The 23,792-nt window shown below is 34.2% G+C and overlaps 2 protein-coding genes and 1 long non-coding RNA gene across 13 annotated transcripts; 1 reads left to right on the top strand and 2 right to left on the bottom strand.

Annotated features, from left to right (window-relative positions):
- Positions 1–1,469: 1,469 nt before the first annotated feature.
- LOC124181499 (dynein axonemal assembly factor 4-like) lies at positions 1,470–5,575 on the bottom strand. Of its 6 annotated transcripts, none has more exons than XM_046568137.1 (7): positions 4,971–5,575; positions 4,599–4,839; positions 4,310–4,508; positions 3,545–4,145; positions 3,132–3,232; positions 2,796–2,949; positions 1,470–2,636 (listed from the first exon to the last, which is right to left on the bottom strand). In XM_046568137.1, the coding sequence occupies exons 1-7, from the start codon at positions 5,091–5,093 to the stop codon at positions 2,427–2,429; spliced, it is 1,629 nt and encodes a 542-aa protein (XP_046424093.1). In that variant the 5' UTR covers positions 5,094–5,575; the 3' UTR covers positions 1,470–2,426. The 6 variants fall into 6 exon arrangements, 3 of the variants coding, with proteins under 3 accessions (XP_046424093.1, XP_046424099.1, XP_046424108.1); XM_046568143.1 differs by having other exon boundaries at positions 2,442–2,649; XR_006870486.1 differs by having other exon boundaries at positions 2,468–2,605; positions 3,064–3,232.
- Positions 5,576–5,924: 349 nt separating this feature from the next.
- Positions 5,925–22,054, bottom strand: LOC124181351 (neurabin-1). Of its 6 annotated transcripts, none has more exons than XM_046567840.1 (17): positions 21,792–22,054; positions 20,094–21,643; positions 17,228–18,500; positions 16,206–16,226; positions 15,898–16,113; positions 14,986–15,169; positions 14,480–14,749; positions 14,009–14,370; positions 13,197–13,476; positions 12,366–12,419; positions 11,452–11,757; positions 10,972–11,358; positions 10,618–10,876; positions 10,300–10,512; positions 10,041–10,190; positions 9,854–9,963; positions 5,925–9,738 (listed from the first exon to the last, which is right to left on the bottom strand). In XM_046567840.1, the coding sequence occupies exons 1-17, from the start codon at positions 22,052–22,054 to the stop codon at positions 9,487–9,489; spliced, it is 6,150 nt and encodes a 2,049-aa protein (XP_046423796.1). In that variant the 3' UTR covers positions 5,925–9,486. The 6 variants fall into 6 exon arrangements, with proteins under 6 accessions (XP_046423796.1, XP_046423806.1, XP_046423815.1 ...); XM_046567850.1 differs by having other exon boundaries at positions 13,197–13,473; XM_046567859.1 differs by having other exon boundaries at positions 14,986–15,157.
- Positions 20,695–22,088, top strand: LOC124181649. Its single transcript, XR_006870525.1, has 2 exons — positions 20,695–20,750; positions 21,540–22,088. It is a non-coding gene; the product is annotated as an uncharacterized LOC124181649 (long non-coding RNA).
- The last annotated feature ends 1,704 nt before the right edge of the window (positions 22,089–23,792 follow it).

Raw genomic sequence — 23,792 nt, 5'->3', positions numbered from 1 at the left:
TCTTTCAGTTGAAATTAAAATAAGACAGTATTCTCAAAAAATTGTTCCATTTGCAGGCTACACAGTGGGTCCCCTATTTCCCTAAGCTTGACATATTCTTTTTTCTCTCTGCATAAACACTGTAAAACTGAAGGTTTCCCCTAAATATATGTATCTCAAAGCAGTTAACTTTCCTCTAAAATCCCTCTATTTTTGCCAGTCAGTTGCTTTTTTTCATAAATTAAAGGGGATTGTAAAAATCAATTTGATGCATAAGAACAATATTTATACTTGCAACTTAACATTGGAACAAACAAAAAAAAAAAATACATTGAATCTCAAAACTCTCTTATATTTCACCTAACCGTATTTTTGACGGTTTTATTTTGTTCCTACATTTAGTTGGAAATATAAACATTGTTTTCAAGCATCAAATTAATTTTTTCATTCCATTTCAGTTTATAAAAAAAAAAATGATTGACATACGTCGAAAATTTCAATGCATTTTCGTTTCAATGTATATTCATCCAAAATTTGAATTGCCCCCCATTTTAATACTATTGGCACGTGTTAATATTATCCAAAAATTTGTATATTCACAGGTGATTTTTTTTTTTTTTTATAATATGAACATATATCTAGGGCGCAGTCGGACACCCTGGTGTCTATCTAATTTTGCTGTATTTGGTCAGTACCATGAAAAAATATTGAAACCCTAACACCCCGTTATTTTCGCAAAGTTTTCCCCTATTTCCCCAAAAATTACTTGGTTTGAGCACTGTGAAGCCTGCATTTGCAAATTGAAAGATACACAGCAGTTGACGGAATTGGATGAATTATTGAGCGATTTTGTGACTGAGAAAATGATGAACATAAGACTGATTCTGATTATGCCTCAACAATTTACCCTTATAGTATAACAGCTTTACAGATTTTATATCAAATTCTTTTTGTTCCATCAATTATAATACTTACCATGAATTGATATATTTTTACATTAAACAGTCACAGTGAGGCGGCGTTCAATCTACACATGAAACAAGTCGGGAAGTTCTGGTGTAAGCGCCCACAACTCTATTCAATACCTGTCATAGATTTGTTACAAGGAAACAGAAGTACAGAAGAACGGTTCACCCCACTTTCAACAGTGTTATTTCGATGCGAAGCAACCTCAGGCTGTTGTAAGGAAAACACAATCTGTGCGCCAAAGATATATGAAAACGTCACACTTATATTCAAAGTTGAGCACATAATTAAGAAAAATTTACCTGACCGTTATGAAACCATTATTGCAGAGAACCATACGTTATGCCACTGTGTATGATCTAGTAGCAAATAATTCCTAATTTTGCTAGTGATTGCAATCTTTGATTGTCAACGACAATATCGTCATTCATCTTGAAATAGTTTGTAACTGTTGTAAATATTTTGAGTTGAAACGGATTAGTATATCTAGAGATCAAGATGTTTCCATAGATACCTATTAGTTATACAATGTGCAGATTACTCACATGCACACAGATTTGGGTTACTTTTGTCACGATATCGTTGTTCTATTTCATTCTCTAAATGCAGCTTTATTGACGATGTTTGTTATTTAGCGTAGAGAATGCTGATATATTATTGATAAAAATTACAATTATACTAACAAGTTGTTCTCTTCGCATACGGTAATAAGTACAATTTATGTACACTGACTTGTATGTAATTTTATATTTCATAATGAATGTAAATTTGCTGTGGTCATGTTGTTCACTACCAACAAATTCATATCTATTTAATGTATTATACACGGTTCATGTAGTGTATGGACTGATACGAATTTTATAAAGCATGATTGTGATACAGTATGAATATATATTTTACTATTTCTATTAAAGGCACATTGAAACGTTTTCTTTGTATTTATCTGGCTGCGTCATAAGATCCCCATCCCAGGCCGTGCTGAAACTTGGAATATCTACTGATAATTTTGGGAAGATTTGAGATTCCGTCCTGAAGCACAAATCAACTAGGATTTTTTGGAATGTGAAGTGAAAATATAACGGAAAAAACTGTGCATGCTTTGCATGAGTTTAGATATAAGCGTTGCGTTGGGTACATAATGTCAAACTACCAACAGAGTGCCTTTATCATCTGGGGTAAAATACAAATTTAGTACAGGAAATTAGAAAAAAAAAGAGCTGAATATATTGCATAAATACCTGTTTACATAAAACACCTTACGGTCAAACTTACTTGGATGTAAAACACATTGGTGTGTGAGGTTTAAATTTTATGCATACTGTTATATGGAATATCGTAATTCCTACTTATGGCTGAAGTTTTCTTTCGTAGATATCCGTAATATTAATATTGAGATCTAGGCATAATGTGTTGTCTGGCCTGTGTAGACTGCATGCATTCATATCATCATGTAGAAAACAATAGTAAGTCCTTCTCTCATTTCACTGTTTGTGAATATCAAAGTATTGTTTGGCAGCTAATAGATCACGTTTGATAGTCGCATTTTCCGGGTCAAGTTTAAGAGCCGCTTCCAACTCAGGTATGCCATGTTGAGGAGAAGATAACTTGCAGAGTGCCGCTCCACGCCTAGCATGACACTTGGCACGAGAATCTAAATTTCCTTTGCAATGAGGTACCATCAATTCTAAGGCCTGTAATTGCATTCTGCTTAATATGATAATATTAAATTATGACAATGGAAGGTAATATTTGAATAACTATTATACTTACTAAAATAATAACAGCAGAAATCTGTATCATAAGAAAGGAATCTACATGTAATGTTCATGTATCGAGTAGAATATACTAACCTTAGAGCAATCTTCAGTGCATCTGAAGTAATTACCAAGAGCATAATGAGCTGCTGATCTATTTGAGTATAAAGATGACATCTTAGGACTTAATTTTATTCCATGACTATAGGCGCTGATTGCCCCCAAGTAATTTCCAGCTTTGAAGAACTCACTGTAAATAACACCAGGTCTATCAATATTCATACCTTGTTAATGTTTATGCTGTTTGACACGACAATTTGTAATAACAAAGATGTGTGTAACGGGTTGTCTGGTGATGATGTACATTTTATTGAATGACTGAAGTTTAAGTGTTGACTCTTCATTTTCGAATATACATTGATGGTAACATACTCTCCCTTATCCTTAAGCCATTGAGGATCCAATTCTTCTGGTCTCAAGTCTTCCAGAATGAAACCGGTTTGTCGTCTTGCTGCCGCCTGTTTCTCCAGCCACTAAAACCAACCAACATCTCCCTGATATTATAAAAACTTGATAAGTCTTAAGCAAGTACTCAAGGAAGCCTTGTTCACTTTAAGGCATCTTTAATATGACCCTCCAAACAATGAAACGATGAAATGATAACGCAAGGTCAGCCTGAGATGGTTAATTGTCAGTTTGAAAGAGTCAATATCTTTGTACAGTTAGTTTGATATCTGGCACGATACGCATGTATAAATAATTAATTTTAACTCTATTCAGACAAATCATCTTTAGATATCTGCGAGAACGAGATGTATTTAGGACAGCGAACCAAGCAGGTTTACCTCTTGCTCTTCTACTTGATGGCTTTCCCTAGCAGGAGTTGGAAATGTGCGTTCAGAAAACTTGACGTTAATTATTCCATTTTGTCTTGGTAATGGGATCGCCTTTTTAGGTTCATCAAATATTGTATTAGCCTTGAAATTTTTTTGCGTCAATACGTTCTTTATGATCTGCTTTCCAGGTTTCGGACTTTTCTCGGCTCTTTCACTGTAAAATTTCTTTAATCTCTTTTCATTCATCTCTTTGATGAATGACTGTGTCGTTGAAAAGGAAGAAGTTTCTCCAGTTGTACAATCAGACTCAGAAACTTCAGAAGAACTGGATGAATCGGATTCATTAGATTTCTGGACATCCTGAAGTGCTGTGCTGCTTCCACCAGTAAAGTGTGCGACATTTGATTCATGGTGCTTTATTTCTTCAATTCGTGATTCATTTAAACTAGTATCATTTATATCACTTTGTTCTACCCTTGCCTGTTCCAGTTGTTTCAAAGCTGGACTATTTTCCATTTTGAGAGTCAATCCTTGATTAAGAATTTCTTTTTGCGTCATTTCTCTAGATTTAAGCTCGCCTGCTTCATCTTTGAACCACTTCAATGGTGGCCTAAGTAAACATGAATTTCTAACTCTTATGTTGAATTTCAAGAAAAAAGATGTTACAATTATTAGTGTTATACGTGGACTACGAAATTTATGACAGTGACCAATTTTTTCATCAGACAATAATTTTCACTCACTGAAAATTAAATGCTATCAATATCTTTATACCTATAAGCTTTCCTGTTCTCTTGAACTTCGCCTTCAATACTCGACAATATTGGATTCTGCATTGTACACCTCCACTCTTCAAAATCGTTCATTGCTTGTTTACGCTCTGTGTCACGTAGCAAGTCTATTTTGTTTAACGTTGCTGTGTCTAAGTTGATTTGCGCTCTGACTGCTTGTTTCTGTAGCTTGTGTCTTTTCTCTATTGAAAATAAAAATTTCCATTGAGTTATGTACTGAGCATCGCAAAAATAAAGTTACGTTATAATAACTTGGAATTTTAATAGCTTACCACTTCTAGCTTTAGCCCTTTCTTCAGCCATTACTTGAGCTTGCTCCAAGGCCTGTGTCCTACGTTCTTTTTTAGCATGTTTATCCAGATCTTCTAGAAGACTAGGCCAGATCAAACCTAAGTCTGCTTTTTTTAAAGTAAAGACTACGTTCGCCTGTTCTTTGTCCAAAATGCATTTGCTTTCGTGCTCCAGAATGTTACCCCAGAGAAAGAGCTCCAGGACGAATGGCGGATAGCTGGCCTTCGACAAATATGAAATTTATTTCTGAAATTGTTTTTCTAATATCTAAAATATATGCAACAGTGGTGACATAAAAAAATTTTTTTTAAATATTTGATAACAACATAATAGATTGACACATGTAATACCACCTTTATATAGTTGGTTGAAGTAAATAAATCCACATTCTTTGGGTTACCGAAAAGGGGTGTGCTAACTACTACTGAGTCATCTGTTTGACGCCAGCTGTATTCCTTGACCACAATAGCTGGCATATTTGAAATTGATTCAACTCAATAGACGATAAGTGTGTCCGTTTACAGAACTATAGCGTCAATAGTGAACACAAGTATTTTTATGATGTCTTTGCTGAAAGTTTGAAGTGTGCCACTCAGATGCGGATAATTAATGTGCCTTGTTGAGCATGGGATCCATAAGTTTCACGTAGAAGAAATAATGTATGAAAACATAAAGAGAAATCGCTTTAGTACCAGTGATGTTAACTTATTGACCAAACAAACCAAATATACCTTGGTTACGATAACAACAATAACATGTGATATCTGATCATCTTCGCTTACAGGTTTCTGCATAAAAAAATTAATTTGTTACGATACATCGTACTACACTTGACTAATTTTACATGATTTTAAAATTGTAGATATAAAAAATACATACATATCCTGTAAACACGGACATTGAATCTCGATTAAATTCATCTCAATCAATACATACATTCTAGTAAGTATATTTAGCTGCACTATGGGTTGTTTTAGAGTAAAAAATCTTGATCATAACTGGAAGTCATTGGTATGGTTTGGTATAAGATAATATAGATACTTGACATATTAGAAATTAAAATCATCAAGGATAGAATGATTTTTTCATCCAATTATAGTGTACGAATTGTCTGTTTTTATTTAAAATCTTCTAGAGTATTTGACAATATTTCATTTTTTTTTTTCTTTATAATAAAACACTTGCAATTACCAGTTATCTGATCATTTTAAGCAGCCTTTTAATTCTGAGATTGCTACCGTTATTCTACTGACGATAATTTAAATCTCATAAAACTGACCAAAATATTCAGAAATCATGCAATTTTCGTAAATGGTTTCGCCTGTCATACTACTGCTAATATTTTTCACGTGATATTTTCGGTATTACCTACAAAGTTACACACATAATTTCTATTAAAAAGTGAGCTATAAAACTTATTTTTAAATCAGTCAGTTTTAGCTACGTGGTGGTAATGAACCCATTATTACATTACTGATATCTAGAATCTTCAGCCAAAGAGTTGAATTAACAAGAATCCAAATGATAAAAAAATGTCTCTCATTTGTAGCGAGATGTGGAATACGATAGTTTTCAGAAGAAAAAACCTATGATTCTCAGTAAATAAATACGAAACGCTTATAGCACAAAATTTTTGGCACTTTTCGATCTTGCTTAATTCATCTCTTCAGTAATTTGAACAAATGTTCAATAAAAGCAATAGTACAAATCTTTCTGATTATCTTGGTTCAAACTTTAAACGCATTGATACGAAATTGGTAAGTTTAGTTAACACCTGCATTAATTAACTTATGTTATGTTATGAAGTATTATGACACTACAATTATGATGTTTTACTTTTACCTCGATAAATCATAAGATTTATCGTTAACGTCAATACTTATAATTATAGATATTATTATATAATGTATATACAAAGTGTTTCCCAATTAATATAATGCCGTTTTATTCCGTCTGTGTTATTCTTAATACCTTACACTTAAGTTTAAAAACGTTGTCCAGTACGCAGCATCGACCAATCAAACTCAAATTCAAAACACTTTGTAATGCTGAACATAAATCTTAGAATTATTATAAATAAGTACACGCACATCCGTATACATTTCTTTGTATGTAAATTGCATAAAACAAAATGAGAGTCACAACAGGTAAAATTGTACACATTGTGTAATCTCATTTCATAGTAAGAATTTCATGACACAGAACAAGTTTCGAATATGTGTCTGTCTAATGTCTGATATGTTTTAAAATAATAAAATCAGCAATTCTATAACTAATCTTAAAACCAAATATTTACAGTCTATTAACCCATTCAAGAAATTTTTTTATACAACATATAATTAAGTACAAAACACAATATATCAGTTTTGCTCTAGTTATAACTTTATGATTACAGAAGCAAAGAATTTTGATGATGTACGAAAAATCTGATGAAATAATCAACATAAGAAAATACGATTATTAAAAATGGCAAGTCTTGCTGATCGAAATACTGTACAAAATGGTACAGGTACAACCCGTTACCTAACGTACCTAACGTAGTGAAGAAATATTGTTTTTCAAAATATATGACTATATGACACACTGCACATTGAAAAGGGTTTCTTATATAAGCTTGATAATTGGATTGTTGAAAATATGACCAGTCGTTGATATGAAATACATTTTGAGCAAAACTCCATGAAGAAAATGTATAGGTCATGCCCATATTTTAGACTATAATTATGTGATTAAATGTGTCGGTATTAAAAAACTTCGTTGATAGTGTATATGATGTGAAACAACAACTATTAATTCAAACATATCGAGCTATAACGGTAGATACGCTATAGAATAGTGATATAAGGTAATGCGTGAAAATATTAAAATAAATATTTAAAAACAAATATTTATTTCGATAACGTGCTACTTACTGTCTCGACTCCAAGACATAAGTACAGTCACGAAAAAATGAAGAAACATTTACTTTATTACACTTTTGAACTACTGATACATACATACAAACCATACGTACGTACACACAATGAAACATGCCTTCATACCATACATACCAACGCGATAACAATTCACGTAGTCAGGTTCAATTCTGGTTATTGAATAACAATAACCACTAATAATAAGAGTAAACTAATACAAAAATACGAAAATAACCATTTTTTCATAAAGTGCAACATGCTAATTACATAGAAAAAGCTGTAAAAATTTTGCAGTTTACACTTTTGAAGAGTTTCAACCAAAAAATGGATTATCCTACTGTTTGTCGAAGCTGAAAAAAGTAATGTAACTTTATTACATGCAAGTAAGCAATTATAAAAGTACTCCTGCTTTGGTGCGATTTTTTACATTAATCGTGAATTCATCCATTGTAGTAGTACCTATTATTCTTTTTCTACCATTATGATGTAGGTTTTTGCAGCTACAGCATTTTTGTGCCTCATAAAAATGAGAATTTATGCGTTATGAGTCTACCACCTAAATTAGTTGGAAGGAAGAATCAACCAGCACCGTGTATGATCCAAAGTAATGAAAGTATGCCGTTGCTTAAAAATAAACACACGAGTCTTAACTCAAATTGATAGATGGGCTAACTTGTACGTCTTTTTTTTAACATCAGAGTATACAAATCAGTAAACATGTCTGACTATTGCAGTGTCGATGTACAGAAATATTGAATCAATGATGAGTTGTTGGATCTGAAGTATTATATATTCAGACTACATATAATTAATGATCCAATCATAGCTAAACAATGTTGTCCAATGGCTAAATTTCATACCGGAAGGTTGAAACTCATTAACTTTTAGATTTGTGTTTGATGGATCAAGCTCCAAATTTATTTGACTTTCTATGCCTTTAAATTATATCAGTTACATAGTAACATTCTATAATTACTTTCTTTACCTTTGCCGTGCTACGTGTCATCAATTTTTAATAGGATTTGAGTACTTAGTTTGATGCGTAATGATCACAATATTAATACTTTTAATACTGAACAGCATAAGCAATCTTCTTTGATAATTGCCTTCAGATGACACATCTATTTTTTTTTCATCGCCCACCTAAAATCATTGGAAATTTATTGGAAAGTAAACTATATGCAGAGCTAATAACGAATAGCTCGTTACTGTTTTTGCATATTTAAATGACTGTAATGTTATTATGAATGAGGTAAAGGAAACTGATGAAATATTAATATTTTAAAACAGTATGTCTAAATGGTCACTCTCAAAATCAATAACGTTTAATTCCACAGATGCTTTAATTTATGTGGTACTCAGTGCCTGCGCTAAGTAGCCATTTTTATCATACCTGGTAGGTAAGACAATATTGATAAGCCAGAGGTCTGATTATGATGAAGCTATACAAAAAGATACTTCAGTAGTCAATGAAAGGTACAATGTTTCACAATGTTTCGCAATGTGAAGAGTGCTTCAGATCCGTAGAATGAAAAACCAAATTAAATACTCTCTGAAAACATTTTAAAGGTCTGATCGATTAAAAGATAATAACAGGTAATCAGTTAGTCTTGAGAAGTTATGTCATTTTAAAAGTTACACAGACAAAGATTTTAGTTAATAACGCATTCATTCATCTCATTTCATTCAAGCGATTATGATCCAACTGTATGTGGAGCACTCAGATGATTCATATATATTTTTTTTTAATTGCCTCGCAAAAAATAAACAATGGTCAAGCCGCGAGAGAGACTTATACATTATGGAATGAAGATAAATCTTGAATCATTATATAAAAAAATTACCGGTTTGACTGCCTGAGTTTTTATTCAGAATTTATTTTAAAAATTCGTACTCCTTATTGCCTTTTGAGTTGTATAAAAGTAGGAATCTCTATCAGGACTGTCTGCTACAATTACTTTTTCTTAGCTGCCTTTTCAGCTTTGCGTCGCATCCGTTCTAACTCCTTGCGCTCCTTACGCTCACGTTCGGCTTGCGCTCGCAATTCTTTCAATTTTCGTTTCAGTCGTGCTTTTTCCTCTCCTGCGACACCAAGAGCTTTCAAATCGCGTGATTCGAGTCTTAAGAGACCCCCTCCTGCTATTCCAGCATCAACAAAACGTGGGGCATAACGTTCGAGACCCATTGCTGACAACCATTGGCACACCTACAATGAAGTAATTCACAGAAAGTCATATCATCACCCGCCAATACCAATCAGAATACTTAACTAATATGTATTGTTAAAATAAATTTTTAAAATCATGCGGAAAATAACTTACTTGTTCTTTAGACCAATCAGTGATAGGAGCATTTTGCCAAAAGTGGGATGTTTTTTTATCTCCCAAGCCAAAATCACTGGGATGAGGAGGAAGCCAAACTTCACTTGAATCTAAATTGAAATAAGTTTACTTAAAGTATGAACAACTTTTGTCCTAAATGTTGATTAAATTATTCGTTTCTCAGTACCTGCGCTACCAGTTTTTGATGGACTCGGATCAGCTCCAGGTGGACTAATAGAACCTCCTGACGAAAGACTTGATGGAGATCCACCTGGATGGTGCCAGGGTGCGTTCCCACTACCAATCAAGTTCTGCGGAGGAACTGCTACTTTTTTAACTATAACAGAATGTTTAAAAAATTGTATAACGGACGATTAATTTATATTAATGCTACCGCAATTTTTTAGTATTTCTGACATTTTATGGATTAACAATCTTTAAATTACCTCTTTGACTTGCTTCATTCACAGCCTGTCGAATTTCCTCCACCAAATGATGTGTCACAAGTGTCGGATCACTGGACTGAGGATTATTTAAGTCCGTGAAATCCCCAGAACTTTCTCTTGAAGATGACATATCATTTCCACCTAGCCTGCGCTCTCTTTCAGCTAAGACTTGTTTTAATTGCTCTGCTAATGATGCAGGAGGGCCTGAAAGACCTGTTAAATTTATTCATTTTTAATATGGCACAACAACACAAACCCATGAAACCATTTTATATCAGGAAAACCAACCATTGTTAAACGTATTTCATATCTACATACCTTTCTGTGGAGGGGGCCAGCTTTGTTCAGTCATAGCTCTAACTTGCGAGCTAATTGTACTATGTTGGCGCACAGATGTAGTTGACTCCAAGTGTTGCTTACTTTTTTGTGAACTGATCGATGAGCTGCTCGAATAGGAACTCAAGTTTGAAGGTCGTGACAAATCATTAGCAGAACGAGTTATTCCGTCATGAGCACTAGTATTCTTTGAAGATAAGTCTTCATCTGTATTATCACCAGACTCATCTAAGCCATAGTCCTGAGGATATGGATACATTGATAAAATTCAATAAACTTTCAAAAGTAAAACCTACACATATAATAAATAATGACTTTTGGAGAAACGGTACTAACTGAGCTGCTATTGCTGAGACCACCAGGTCGTTTGGGAAGTTGACGATTTGCGAGTCCACCTCGACTAGCAAGTTCAGCTTTACTTTTACCTGCTGAATTATCAAGAAGACGATGAGCTGGCACAGCTCGATCGAGTTCTTCTTTGACCGGTAATGGCAAGGGTAGTTTGCGTTCCACAGTAGCTGTTTTGTCTCCATCATCAGGACTGCTGAGATCAGAAACCTCTGTATCTGATAATTGACAACTTGCAGCAGAAGGTGGAGGTGGCATTTGGCGTCTTGTTGGCTGGGGTGTTACAATGCGTGCTGTTGCACCATCGTATGGCAATCGTACTGGAAGTCCGAATCTCCTTTGAGTTTCAGTCAATTCCATTTCTAATGCTATTACCTGTAAACAAGAGTTAGTGCATACATGATAGTGACATACAAGTTGAACAGCAAAGTCATCGGAAATGAAAATTGAAGATAAATTTACACCTACCCTGTCTTTCAGGCATTTCACTAATGAGTTATACTCTGCATCTTTCTCATGTAAAAGCTGTTGATAAAACTCATCTCGTGCAATAACATCAGCTCTGAGTTCTCGGGCAGCCCGTCTTGCCCGTGCATATTTTTGTTGAATAGTTGCATTTTGAGCTGTTGCTTGAGAGAGCATTTCACGGACAGATGCTAAATCTTGACGTGCTATACTCAGAGCACGCTCTGATTCGTGTAATCGCAACCCAGATTCACGTAATTTTGCAGCATATTCTTCGCTCCCTGCTCCAGTATTCTCCAGCTCTACCAACTGATAAAATATTCCGAAGTGAATAATTTTTTCATATTTCCTAAAGTTCATCACTGAAATCCAAGTTATTAACTACTGGCAAAATTACTGAAATAAGAATTTGTATAATTATGTCAATTATTGGTTTGAAATAAGAATGTTTATCCAAGGCTGTGCTTCCTTATCAATTAAATTTCATACATTTTCAACCCTATATATAACCAGGTACAAATCATTCTAGGAAGTACTTCAAATATGTATGAAGACATTTTCTAATTATCAATACTTTACATTATCGAATGTTACCATAAATGACCGTACTGGTTTTTATTAGCATAATTAAGTTTCACACAATGATAAACATGGCTTATATGAAAGGAATTATGATAAAATCAACAACAGAGTATCGGGTCATGCAACAAAACAAGCCACTAAATTGAAATTATCATTTGCAATGATGCTGGTAAATCTACGAACAACTCTAAATGATCTGCAGAATATTCATGAAGAGTTTACCTCGAGCCAATTCATGTACAGAGATCTAAATGGATTATATACTGAGCGAATGTATGAAAATGAACGCGATCTATCATGATAGATGATTCTAGAATGTAATGAAACCTGATTACCTTTGTTTTGAGGTTTTCCACCTCTCCGTCGGCTAAGGCAAGCTTATACTGACTCTGCAAGCATCCAAACACACGCAAAACACATAAGCAATACCCCAAATAAATCCACAATAAAGACAACTAAGGAAATTACACATTCCTTCCAATTGATGTCGCGAACATATAAGCTCATTCATATGTGAGCAGTTGCACAAAATGATTCAGGGTAAACCGTTTTGGATAGAATTATGATTTTAAGAACTGTACAAAAGAACCGAAAATTTAATTCTAAGTCATTAAGGAACAAACGATACTACAACAGGTTGATGATAAATGATGAAACATTGATTTAAAGTTAATGTAATTGTGATCGTATCTGACCAAACTAGAATTCGTGCATATTAGCCTAGTTACTTCCGAGGACGAAAAAACATTTACACAGGAATATTCCTTGACAGTCCTTCCTTTTACAATCAAGTAGTAATAGTGAATGTACTAGAAATATTAAATTGTACAAGAAAAAAAAAAAACACCAGCTGAACGGCAACTGTTGAAGGATTTGAAATCTCAATAAACATACAATGAATAGTTTACTTAGTTGCTACAATCAACTCTAAATACACGACAATATAATGGAATATGTACATCAATAATGTATGTTATTATGAAATGGTAACACAAGACAGACATAAGCACAATAAACGTAAACATATTATATTCTAATAATACTAAGTGGAGTCAATATATCAACATTATGCATTAAAATAAGTATATATCACGGTTATAGAAAAATCGAAGTAGTTGCGACTAATATCAAGACTGATAAATATAAGGTTTTACTGGGATACATGCCTCCTGTAGGAGAATTCGCAGACTGTCTACATCACTCTGTGTCGTCGTTGTTGGAATAGTAGAAGGCAATGGTAAAGATGAACTGATGATGGGTGACCGACTTCGACTAGCCGGTGACGAATATGCATCAATCGGGCTGGCTGGAGGTTCGCCCTCCGAGCAAGATGACATGGTAGGAGAGCCAGGTATGCCTCCACCCAAACCACTCATCGAGGAGTTTTCTTCACCCATACCAACTCGTTGGCTATCCGGCGAAGTTCCGTCCGAAAAATTTAGTCTTCTGGTATATAAGAAAATATTCATCAATTGAAAGCTGTCCTTACAGCACTCAAATCAGCACATTACAAAACTAATATTTATTATTTCCCTCAGTGCGTCAGCAGGCCTCAGGCACATGCTGAAACGGCCATATTTTGTCGTCATGATAAATTTGCGAGCAAGGATAAACCATCATTGGGAGTTTGTTACATTAGCGGAGGGTTAATTCAGGCGTTTGAAAAGAAATTATCATTTGTTTCAAATTCTTCTTTAGTTAGCAAAGTATTTAAGGACTGTACGTGATATGTTAATATTGAAGTAAAATTAAAGCAAAACATGTGATTTTAACTGCTGAAAAAATTGATGAACATCAGTCTCTCGATGTCAGTGTCAACACAACTCTTAAATTTTTTTGTCCATTAAAACGTTCGGAAATTATCAGAATAACCATGTTTACTAGATCACCATAATAAGATTGTATGATTACAAAAGACATAGTAGATACATGACAAAAGAAGCCATCAACTTATCATTGTTTGAAACTGAGAATATACCTTGTTGCAGATCCATTGGCTTCTTCACGCTCCCGGTCAGCCTGCAAGCTCTGCCGAATGAGCATGGCCACTTCAGAATTACGAGGGTCCCGTTCTCTGCCAATTAGAAAACGTACTAGACCTGAGGTATTGCGCAGAACACTTGCAGCATAAGCTTGGGTCACACCAATCAGAGATTTGCCATCCACCTCAACAATCTGATCATTAACCTGAATACGACCTTCCCGAGCAGCAGCACCCTTTTCGGTAATCGTCTTCACAAAAATACCAAGTTTTTCAAGGCCTGCATCGGCACCAACACCCATTCCAATTATACTCAAGCCAAGTCCCTCTGGCCCTTTCATTAGTTCAACTGGGAAAACCTAAAATTTGTATTAGTTCAATTTTTCACCGAGTCTAAAAACTGAATAGCTTCGAGAAATAGTAAAATTATCATTTGTATGCTTTGTGTGGTTAGACAATTAAGATTACCTCCATTTTTTCAACACGTTTCTCAAGCTCATACTCTGCACTTGCAGCAACAGGGTCAACATCTTCGTTGCGTCGATCGTACTCATTGACCGAGTGTGTCGAGTAAACCCGCATTGGCCCTGTATCAAATGAAACTTTCATATTGGTTTTCTTCGCAGGTATAACTGTCGGAAGTAAATCTTCGTCATCTTCGTCTGAATCAGGAAGACCAGCAACTTCCATCCAAAAGTGACCATCTTCGTAATAATGTACTCCATTTTCGACTAAAATCTACAAGAAATTGTACATCATTGTAGGATTGACGAATACAGTTAGTCAATTATTACACAACATTGCTATGAGTGAAAGTAGTTACGAATAATTAATTATTAAAAGTTTTTTTAAACAACAGTTTAAAAGTTTTAGGATCTTGTTACAAATCAGAAACAGAGAGAAATAACACAATTAATTTGACTTGTCCCAGTGAAATATGCAAGTTTTATGACTGAATATTAATTTATAATTACAATTTTTCCAGGCACAGGTGTATAATCGTCTTGGTGTTCAGTTTCTGTATCATCATTAGTTTCTTGCGTGTCATTCAAGCTGCTGACAGATCCCAGCAATTCGCTCTCACTTCCTGTCACTGAGCCTATTTGGCTTTCGGTCAAGGAGTCTATCGTCAGATCACTTCGTGACCTATTAGACAAACTATGCGTCATTGCATTAATGCATCTGGATTGTTTTGTAAGAAGACATATTAATTTTGAACTTCTAAATCATTTATCTGATGTTCACGTACGTATTATGTCAAAATAACTGATCAATAGATGATGAAGTTTAGATTCTAAATAGCTGCATACGAATACCCTAACACTGCACTGTATAATAAATATCCAAAGTCTGCTTGTAGCACATGCAAAATGAGATTTGATAAGCCATTTGTTTTACTATATTTTTCGACCAGAACAGACCAGAACCAAGTCGGACAATTCTTAACTCATTGATAGACAAGTAAACTAATATGCGTACACAAAGTAATAAAGTACACTCATTGTCATATGCTTACTAAGCGATTAATTATCATAACGTTGTGATTCATAGGCCATCAATTATCAATTACAATAAATTGTACACATACTTAGTACATGATAATAACAATAATGACATTCGTATAAACAGATACAAGTACTAATGATTATTAATAATAATATTTAAATGTGAAACCTGCAACTTTTTCAATGTAAAATTCCCAAGAAACTGTAAAGCCAAAGAGAAGGTATTTATAGACATTCAAGTCCAGCAGTCTTTAGATAGGATTCATCTCAAGTTACTTTGCAGTGTCCATAACTTTAGGGACCCGTGTGAATTATACCAAATATTATAGGTCGAAATTCAAGTCTTAATATTACAATAATTATCATATGCTACTGACTTACCTGTAATCGTGAGTGGTACTGTTAACTAGGCTGGAATCAGGAGCAGAAAGAACATCGGAAAGCCAGTCTGGGGTGTTGTTTTGTTCCTCTCTATCTTTTTCGTTGTCTCTGTCTACCTCCCTATCTTTATCACCAGGTGTTGCAGTAGTTGTTGTAGGTGACAACAGTCTGGCTATTTCTTGAGCTTCCTCGTCCGATAGCAAAGCCGATCCTTGTCTGATTAATTATTTTTACCATTCATTCTTCAGCTCATAACAACAAATGTAGCAAATAAAAATCATCTTGAATCAATTACTTTATTTACTCACCTAATTTTCTTTTCCAATATGCTGTAGATCCACGACAGGTATTGACAGGTACAAGCCCAATTGAATACACAAGCATATTAAAATACCGCAAAATGAAATAGCGCATCTGAGAATCGCATAATTTTACACCTTTTGTCATGTCTTTTCATTTCATTAAATATTTGGAGAGTAACGATGCAACCTTCTCTGACATTAGACTGCTTTAAACCATATAAGCAAAGTACAATTATATGTTTCTCAAATACATTGTGAGTACAGCCAGCTCTAGAAATCGGATTTGAAATTGCTTGTCACCTTTCCGAGTTTGAGAAAGTGTAACATGCTTTTGTTATTCACGAAGTATATTAGTGATTGCAAATGTGTTGATAGTTTTTAATAAGAAATGCGTATGAGAAGAATATATTGCAAAGGAAAATATAGAATAGTTGTAAATTTATACAGAATATTGAAAATTAGTATGTCATAGATAATACAGGTTGTCCAATCAATAAATTTCATAAGACAAAATATGCACATACTTCATTCTATATCTATACGAGAAAAATGCAGATATTTTTTGTTTCAAGTAAAACAACGAATTGCTTAGACTACTTAAGCTTAAAGCTTAAGCTTAAAAACTACAAGACCGTTTATACATCACATCCCCAATTTTTAAGCGATCTATCTACATCTAACATGCAATCTGCAATTTCCTGAAATTCACTTTTTCTTCAATCAACCAAAATAATTCTAATGTGACAATATTTTATCAAATCAATTTCAACTGCTAAATTCAGAGCTTGTATCATTCTAGCACAATCATAATGGATAAACATAAAACTATATTCTTAACTATGTATGTATGAAACTTTTAATTTATTATGGGGCAGACCTATACAATAAAGTATTGAGTACAACATTTGTGTTCTAAACTATAAATTTACCAATTTTTGTCCCCTTGCGCAAGATTAATATGAAAAAATCAACGATCCTGTATTATCTCAATACCAAACAAAACCCAAAATATCAAAAATTAAACTCACCGAGAGCTCAGGAGATTTTCAGCTTCGTCTGCAGTCATTGTGTCTGGAGTTACTGGAGTTGTTTGACTAGCTCGGGGTCTGATTGATGTTGCATCTTGGCCGTTCATATTCTGCTTCGCATGGGGTGAAAGACTTTCCATATTTGTTATGGTTTTAGCATCACTGGAGTCGCTGTCCTCTTGCAAACTACTTTCAGATACTTTATCATCACTGGCTGATTTACTTTCATGCGAACTTGAGACATGTTCCTCCTGGTAGTTGTCAGTTGATTCAACAACTTGGGATTTCAATAAAAATTTACTTGAAGTCATATGTTGCAACTTTGTAGCAGCAATTTGATCAGCCTTTAATTTCTCTTGCTCCCATGTTGTTTGTGATTGCCCAAGTCCATCGACTTTTGACGTATTCAAAGTCTTATTTGCGCCTTCCAAATTAGAATTTTTCGCAGCATGTATATCGGATCTCATCTTAGAGGTATTGGTAGTAGTAGTAGTGGTAGTAGTAGTATTAGCTGTAGTAGTGATAGAAATTGTTTCGTTTTCGTTAAAACTATCCTTAGTAGCAGAATTAATGAAGTCTGTCATTGATTTTGTGCCATTTGAATAATTCTTATCTTGATTGGTAGAAGCCTTCAGAGATTGATTTGTACTCGTCACGGATTTTTCCAAATTAACCGTTTTATGCTGCATAGACTTTGGATCTGTGACACTATTAGTTGCGTCAGATATTTCCTTGTTGTCAGTCAGTGCTTCCTGCTTGGAAAAGTTTAATTGATCATTTGTAGCATATAATGGTATTTCCGGTTTCGGAATTTGAGATAGGCTATCGATTAAATTTGGCGACTTTAATATAGCAGATTGCAACGAAGAACTCTGATTAGCTGCTGTTTCTTGAAATTTATAAAGCGTGTCTTGTTGTGGCGCTCCTCCTTTTCCTTGTTCGATATTCTGCGCTTTCGATTGATGACCTTGTTTACTTTGTGTCGTAGACTCAGAGATTTGTGCATGCTGTAATCTTTTTGCATATGGTGACGGAATTGGTATATCTTTGTGTTCCAATGGAGGGTATTCTTGATCTGAACTAACAACCGAAGGTGGGCGTTGTCCCAAACCGGCGGCAGGCAAGTCCACTCGAAGATGAGACCTTCGAATAACTGTCGCTGTATCCGTTTCACTAAATGGTTTCTCTGGGCTGAATTCATGATCTACTGTTTTCTCCGTGTATATAGTTGGTTTATGCGAATCCTCTATTTCTAGGTCATAGCTGTTACGTCCTGAAATGAAAGAGAAGTGTAACAATATAAATAGATAGGAGCTTTGTGGTAATATGGATAATACATGCAACGTATACCAGACTTTGTGTTAAGATATTGAATGCTTAATAGAATGCCAAATATAGAGAAATAAATTATCCGGTAAGTTATAGGCATTGACATATGACTTTTAGAATGGGCACTCATGAAAAAATTTTGAGTAACTGATTTAAACATTGTTCTGTTTAAAAATCCATGGGATAGTGACCTAACACAAGGAAAACAATTTTCATACCTCGGCAATCGATACAAAGTAAACGGAGACACATAGCACTAGTTGTTCAGATTTTAATTAAATACACTAACTCTGGAAAACTTTTTATCTCTCCGGATGATTTGAAGGAAAGTTTTGATGGTCTAAACTAGTTCTAAGTATTTGGTTGCAAAAAAGTGTGCCGTCTAGACGGATCGGCAATGTAACCTTGTATTTTATCATGTGTGGGTGTATGTGGCCAGAATGCCAAACGTCCCACCAAAAATATATTTAAACACAGACTAAACAACAAATACACAACACCACAGTGAATTAAAATTCAATTTTGATATATTGAAACGGTCAATTTTAATTTTTTAGATTTACGTTTCATTGATAATATATATATTTATCCATTTGTCAATAACAATATGTATTATCCTCGCTTAAGAGTTATATTCTTCTACAAATATTAGCGTGCCAATCATGCATGAAAAACCATTTTGAAGGGTTGACTCTTTGTGCTGAACTTGTTGCAAACACTATTGGCTTTTATATTATTTTAAGTACGAATATTAGTTGGGCAAACATTGTTTACACCAATTGGTCTAATTCAAAATGCGCTTTTAGTAACTTTATATCTCGTTTACTCATTATAACGTAGAAAGGTACAAGTGCACAGTCTCTGAACAGAGTTCATACTGACTTCTATAAATAATTCAGTCGAGTCTGGTGGGAGAAGAGAGAGACATGCCTTTTACTTTTACTTTTTAACGTTTTGGCAGACTGCCATTTAGCATAACCCAGCCTGTATTTAAGAACCCAAGCCTCCTCAGGAAATATGTAAAATATTTTTAGATCTGTGTATTTTTATTAAAGTGCTCCGTGGGTGTCATTCATAATATTGTTGCTCAGTCGTACTGTCTATAGAGCTCCAAGTTTTAAGATTATTTGATATAATCAATGCTTAGAAAGTGTTAGTCATAAATCAGCTGATTATTCAATAATCAAACACCACTGGCAACAACTGCAAAGCTGAAATGTGAAATTTATTTGCAACAAAACAGTTAGTTTCAACAAATCCTCATATGCAGTTATAGTACAGCCATCATACGTTTCAATTGAGGATACGTTTTTCTCTGCCAGATAATGAACAAATACAATTGTGTTATTAGCTCCAGACACATGAAGTTTGATAATGTTAAAAGAACACTCATCCCATACATTGCATAAAAGGTAATAAGCATAAACCTGATGATATTTCAAACATTAATAGTGTTAACATATAATATATCTATGTTAATTTTCATGCATGCCCACAACCACTTTTTTTCACTCTCAGAACTTGCATTTCGACTAACCTTTTTGATTCTTTTCTAGCACCTCCTTATCAGCTTTTTCTTCTTTACTGTCTTTTGAAGGAGAACTGGGCGAACTCATGCCCGATGAAGTACTGTCTGTGCAAGCTGAAGGTGGTCGAAGCTCGATATCAGGTGACTTTGATATGTCTACCGTTTTAGATCTATTGATTTCTTCCTTTTGTTTCACTGTATCAACGCTTGGTTTTGCCCAGTTTGGTCTTGAATCTGACCGATGTTTTTCTGCATACTTCACACTTTCATTCAAAGTTTCTTTCGACGGTTGTGAATTCAGATCAGCATTTTTTAAAATTTCCTCATTTTTGGCAAGCCATTGATTTTTCCATTCTGATGTCTTAGGAGGAGATCTTAATGGACAGTTTGGATAATTAGAATAATCCGGAGTAGGCAATTGATCAAAACCTGAGCTGTCAGTTAAAACATAATTTGTATTTTGTTGCATTTTCCCTGGACCTAAATTAGATTTGACGCTGGACTGGTTCTCGAAACTTTCGGAAACTGTACCACTTTTAAAAGTGTTATGTTTATTATCCAAATGTCCAAAAATTTTTGATACTTCAACGTTTTCAACTTTTAAGGGCATCGAATTTTTTTGGACAACTCTGCCCGATACATTCTTCTGCACTACAGCATATTCAGGTAAGGAGGTTTCTTGATCTTTTTGCATACTTGCAAGACTTGAGACCTTTGAAGCTTGTACAATTGGACCCTTCTGTACAACTGCATAGTCAGGAGTGTTTGAAAACACATCAAAATTTTTATTTACCGTTGCATACTCTGGACTTTTAGGACTAGAAAGAAATTCAGGAGTAGTAGGACTAATGGCAGCTACACTAGCAGGTCGTTCTTTTCTGGAGATTCCTGAACAAATGCTATTTGTAGACGAAATTCTGGCTGGAGGGGGTGGCGGAGGCGGAGACATATTTGGTGATGGTCTCGTAGAACAAAAGCTAGCCGATCTGGTCGCAAGATTATTAGTGACATCTGTTGTTCCCCTCGAATCTTTATCATGAGCTGGCAAGCCAGGAGAGTATACTGAGGTGGCATTTTCTCCAGTAGACCTGTTTAAACTTTGATTTAAAGTAGTTTGAACTATTGATCTATTCGGATCAGAATTATATCTGCTTGGCCTCGTTTTAGAGAAATGGCTGGTCCAGTTTTTTTGCTTCTCAATTAACTCTTTAGAATTCAATCTCCTCTCTGGTTTTTCTGGCTTCTCCGGTCTCTCATCCATTCGATTTTCTTTTCCATAATTCTTCTCAAATTTATCAGGTCTTCCAAAACCTGGTCTAGGTCTTAATCTATCTACGACTGCTTCAGGGCCATGACTATGCCCATTCTCAAAATGACGCTCTGCATTCAAAGCAGGTACACTTGCACTCCAATTACTTAAATGATCTCTTGTACCTGTTGGCGATGGTGACCTAGGTCTGGGCGACCGAGCAGGAGATGTACAACCGGAACCAGAATTAGCCGAACTTGAACGTGAGCGAAGTCCGTGTAAATTTGTTGGTTTCATTACTCGATCCACTCTGATATAGAAAAGAGAAACAATCAATTGATTGATGAGGATAATAACAAAAAGTATACGCAATCTTGGCATTGAATTGAATATAAATTTTTATAATTTAAATAGCAACACTGTTAAAAAAATAACAATCATGAAGATGTTATACTCACGGACGATGCGGCTTGTTTTCCTCTCCAAGTTTCTCAAATAAAGCCCTTGCATTGTTAAATCGAGCAACGTGACTCTCTGTTCGTACAACGGTTACTTGCGTAGGAGAATCTTTCAACGGTGCTGGAGGATCTTTCATGGGATCCGATAAAACAACATTTGTTCTGTGACTAAGGTTTTCTAGTTGTGGTTTTGACTGGAATATATTTGCAATTGCCGACACTTTTGAGCCTCCATGGCGTTTCTTGTCATCGACTGCAGCCATCTTTATTCCGTTAAATGATTCTGGAAGAACAAGAGAAAATAATTCAGTAACAAAGAAGGAAATGTGAAATTAATTGAATAAATGTAACTTGCACTGTAAAATTGCCTGATGAAAAAATGGTGTGGCATATAAATTTTCTCTAGAATCCTACTTCAAAAAATCTAATAAAATAATGAACATCCACTTGTCTTGTGATAGTGAAAAGTGTTCCTAAAGGCCAAAATGCACCAACTTAACATGAAATAAACATAAAACCACAAGGAATAGGCTACCACTGTGATAAGAATTGGAGATAAACTGATAAGTGAAATCATATATCAATTGTACGTTGTATCATTGGAGCGTCATGAATCACGATCTTTATTGTATCTATCTATTACAGCTCCAAGTACTTGAAAATACTATTAAGATAATAGTATTAATTATAGTATTTTATTGGTAACATTTTTCATGAAAACATCAGAAAACAAAATCAGAACCAAATCTCTACCACAGAAAATAAAAATGAAAAATACAAACCTCTTGTATGTATTTTTATGAACTAATCCGTAATCGTAGCAGAAAGAGATACAACTATTGTGTAAATGGTATACTAATTACTACTTGACATGAGTTATTAAACGCTTATCAATCTTACCTCTTTCTTCTCTAAAAACTCATCAATTACCTATGAAAATCTCGAAGTATCTTAAAGCATACTATGCTTCAGCCCATGTTCATTTGTTGATGTTTGTTGAAGTTTTGGCTCTTCTATCACCTGCATAATAAGTGAGTGCCAATTATTTGATCGACTGATTAACCACGGTCAATTATTAGATATAGCCAGATCATTTTTTACCAATTAAAATTCATATTAAATATTTTTTTTTATTCATTTATTTATTGATAATAAACAAGAAATCCCTTAGTTCATGAAGAATACTAAAGAAAAGTTTTAACCAATAATAAGTAATAGACGCCGTAACCTGGCTGGTAAATATTAAAACATACTGTTTGAAATTAAAACCTATGTCCAACTTGTGGTTATGGGATTGTAAGTTATACTTTCCACAATGTTTTGTTTCCAAGGTGAGTATCAAATGGAAATATTAACTGAAATGATATCATCTAATATTGTCACATGTGTAAAACATGTCTCATAAAACTGGACCCCCAACATTTCATGTTTATAGAGTTTATTTTTACAAGTAAGCAAATTTTTTTTAATCAATACTATTTATGGAGGCATTTTTTCAATTAATGTATTATTCAATAAATGATATAACGTAATAAGAGTTTGGTATTAATATCAAGGAATGGTGCTAGTAAGATATATTCGTTTTAATACTATTTTAAATTTGTTCAAATTTCATTAAACTTAAAAAAACAACAAGAAGTTGAAGAATTGATGAAAGAATTTGTAGGTAAGTGAACATATTTTTATAGCTACAGCAATGTAATTTGAATGGATTATTAATTTAAAGATTTGAGATTCTAATAAATGTTCATTTTGAGGAATAATTTAAGTGAGAGTTAAGTGAAAGGTGAAGCAGCATGCAAAGGTAAGTCTGGTTCCCACTCTTCCTCCCTTTGCTGTGCCATGTCCAAACAATCAATACTTGACTCTTGTCTCTCTGTCATTGAAAAGGGCAGATGAAACTTGAAAGTCTAATATAAATGAAAACAATAATGCATATAAAGTACATCATTCCTTCCTTCCAGTGCAAGTATAAGGTACTAGAGATATATCTTTATTTTT

This window comes from Neodiprion fabricii, chromosome 1 (genome assembly GCF_021155785.1).
Source record: "Neodiprion fabricii isolate iyNeoFabr1 chromosome 1, iyNeoFabr1.1, whole genome shotgun sequence".
Classification (NCBI taxonomy): domain Eukaryota; kingdom Metazoa; phylum Arthropoda; class Insecta; order Hymenoptera; family Diprionidae; genus Neodiprion; species Neodiprion fabricii.
This window is presented reverse-complemented; position numbering and strand designations above follow the sequence as displayed.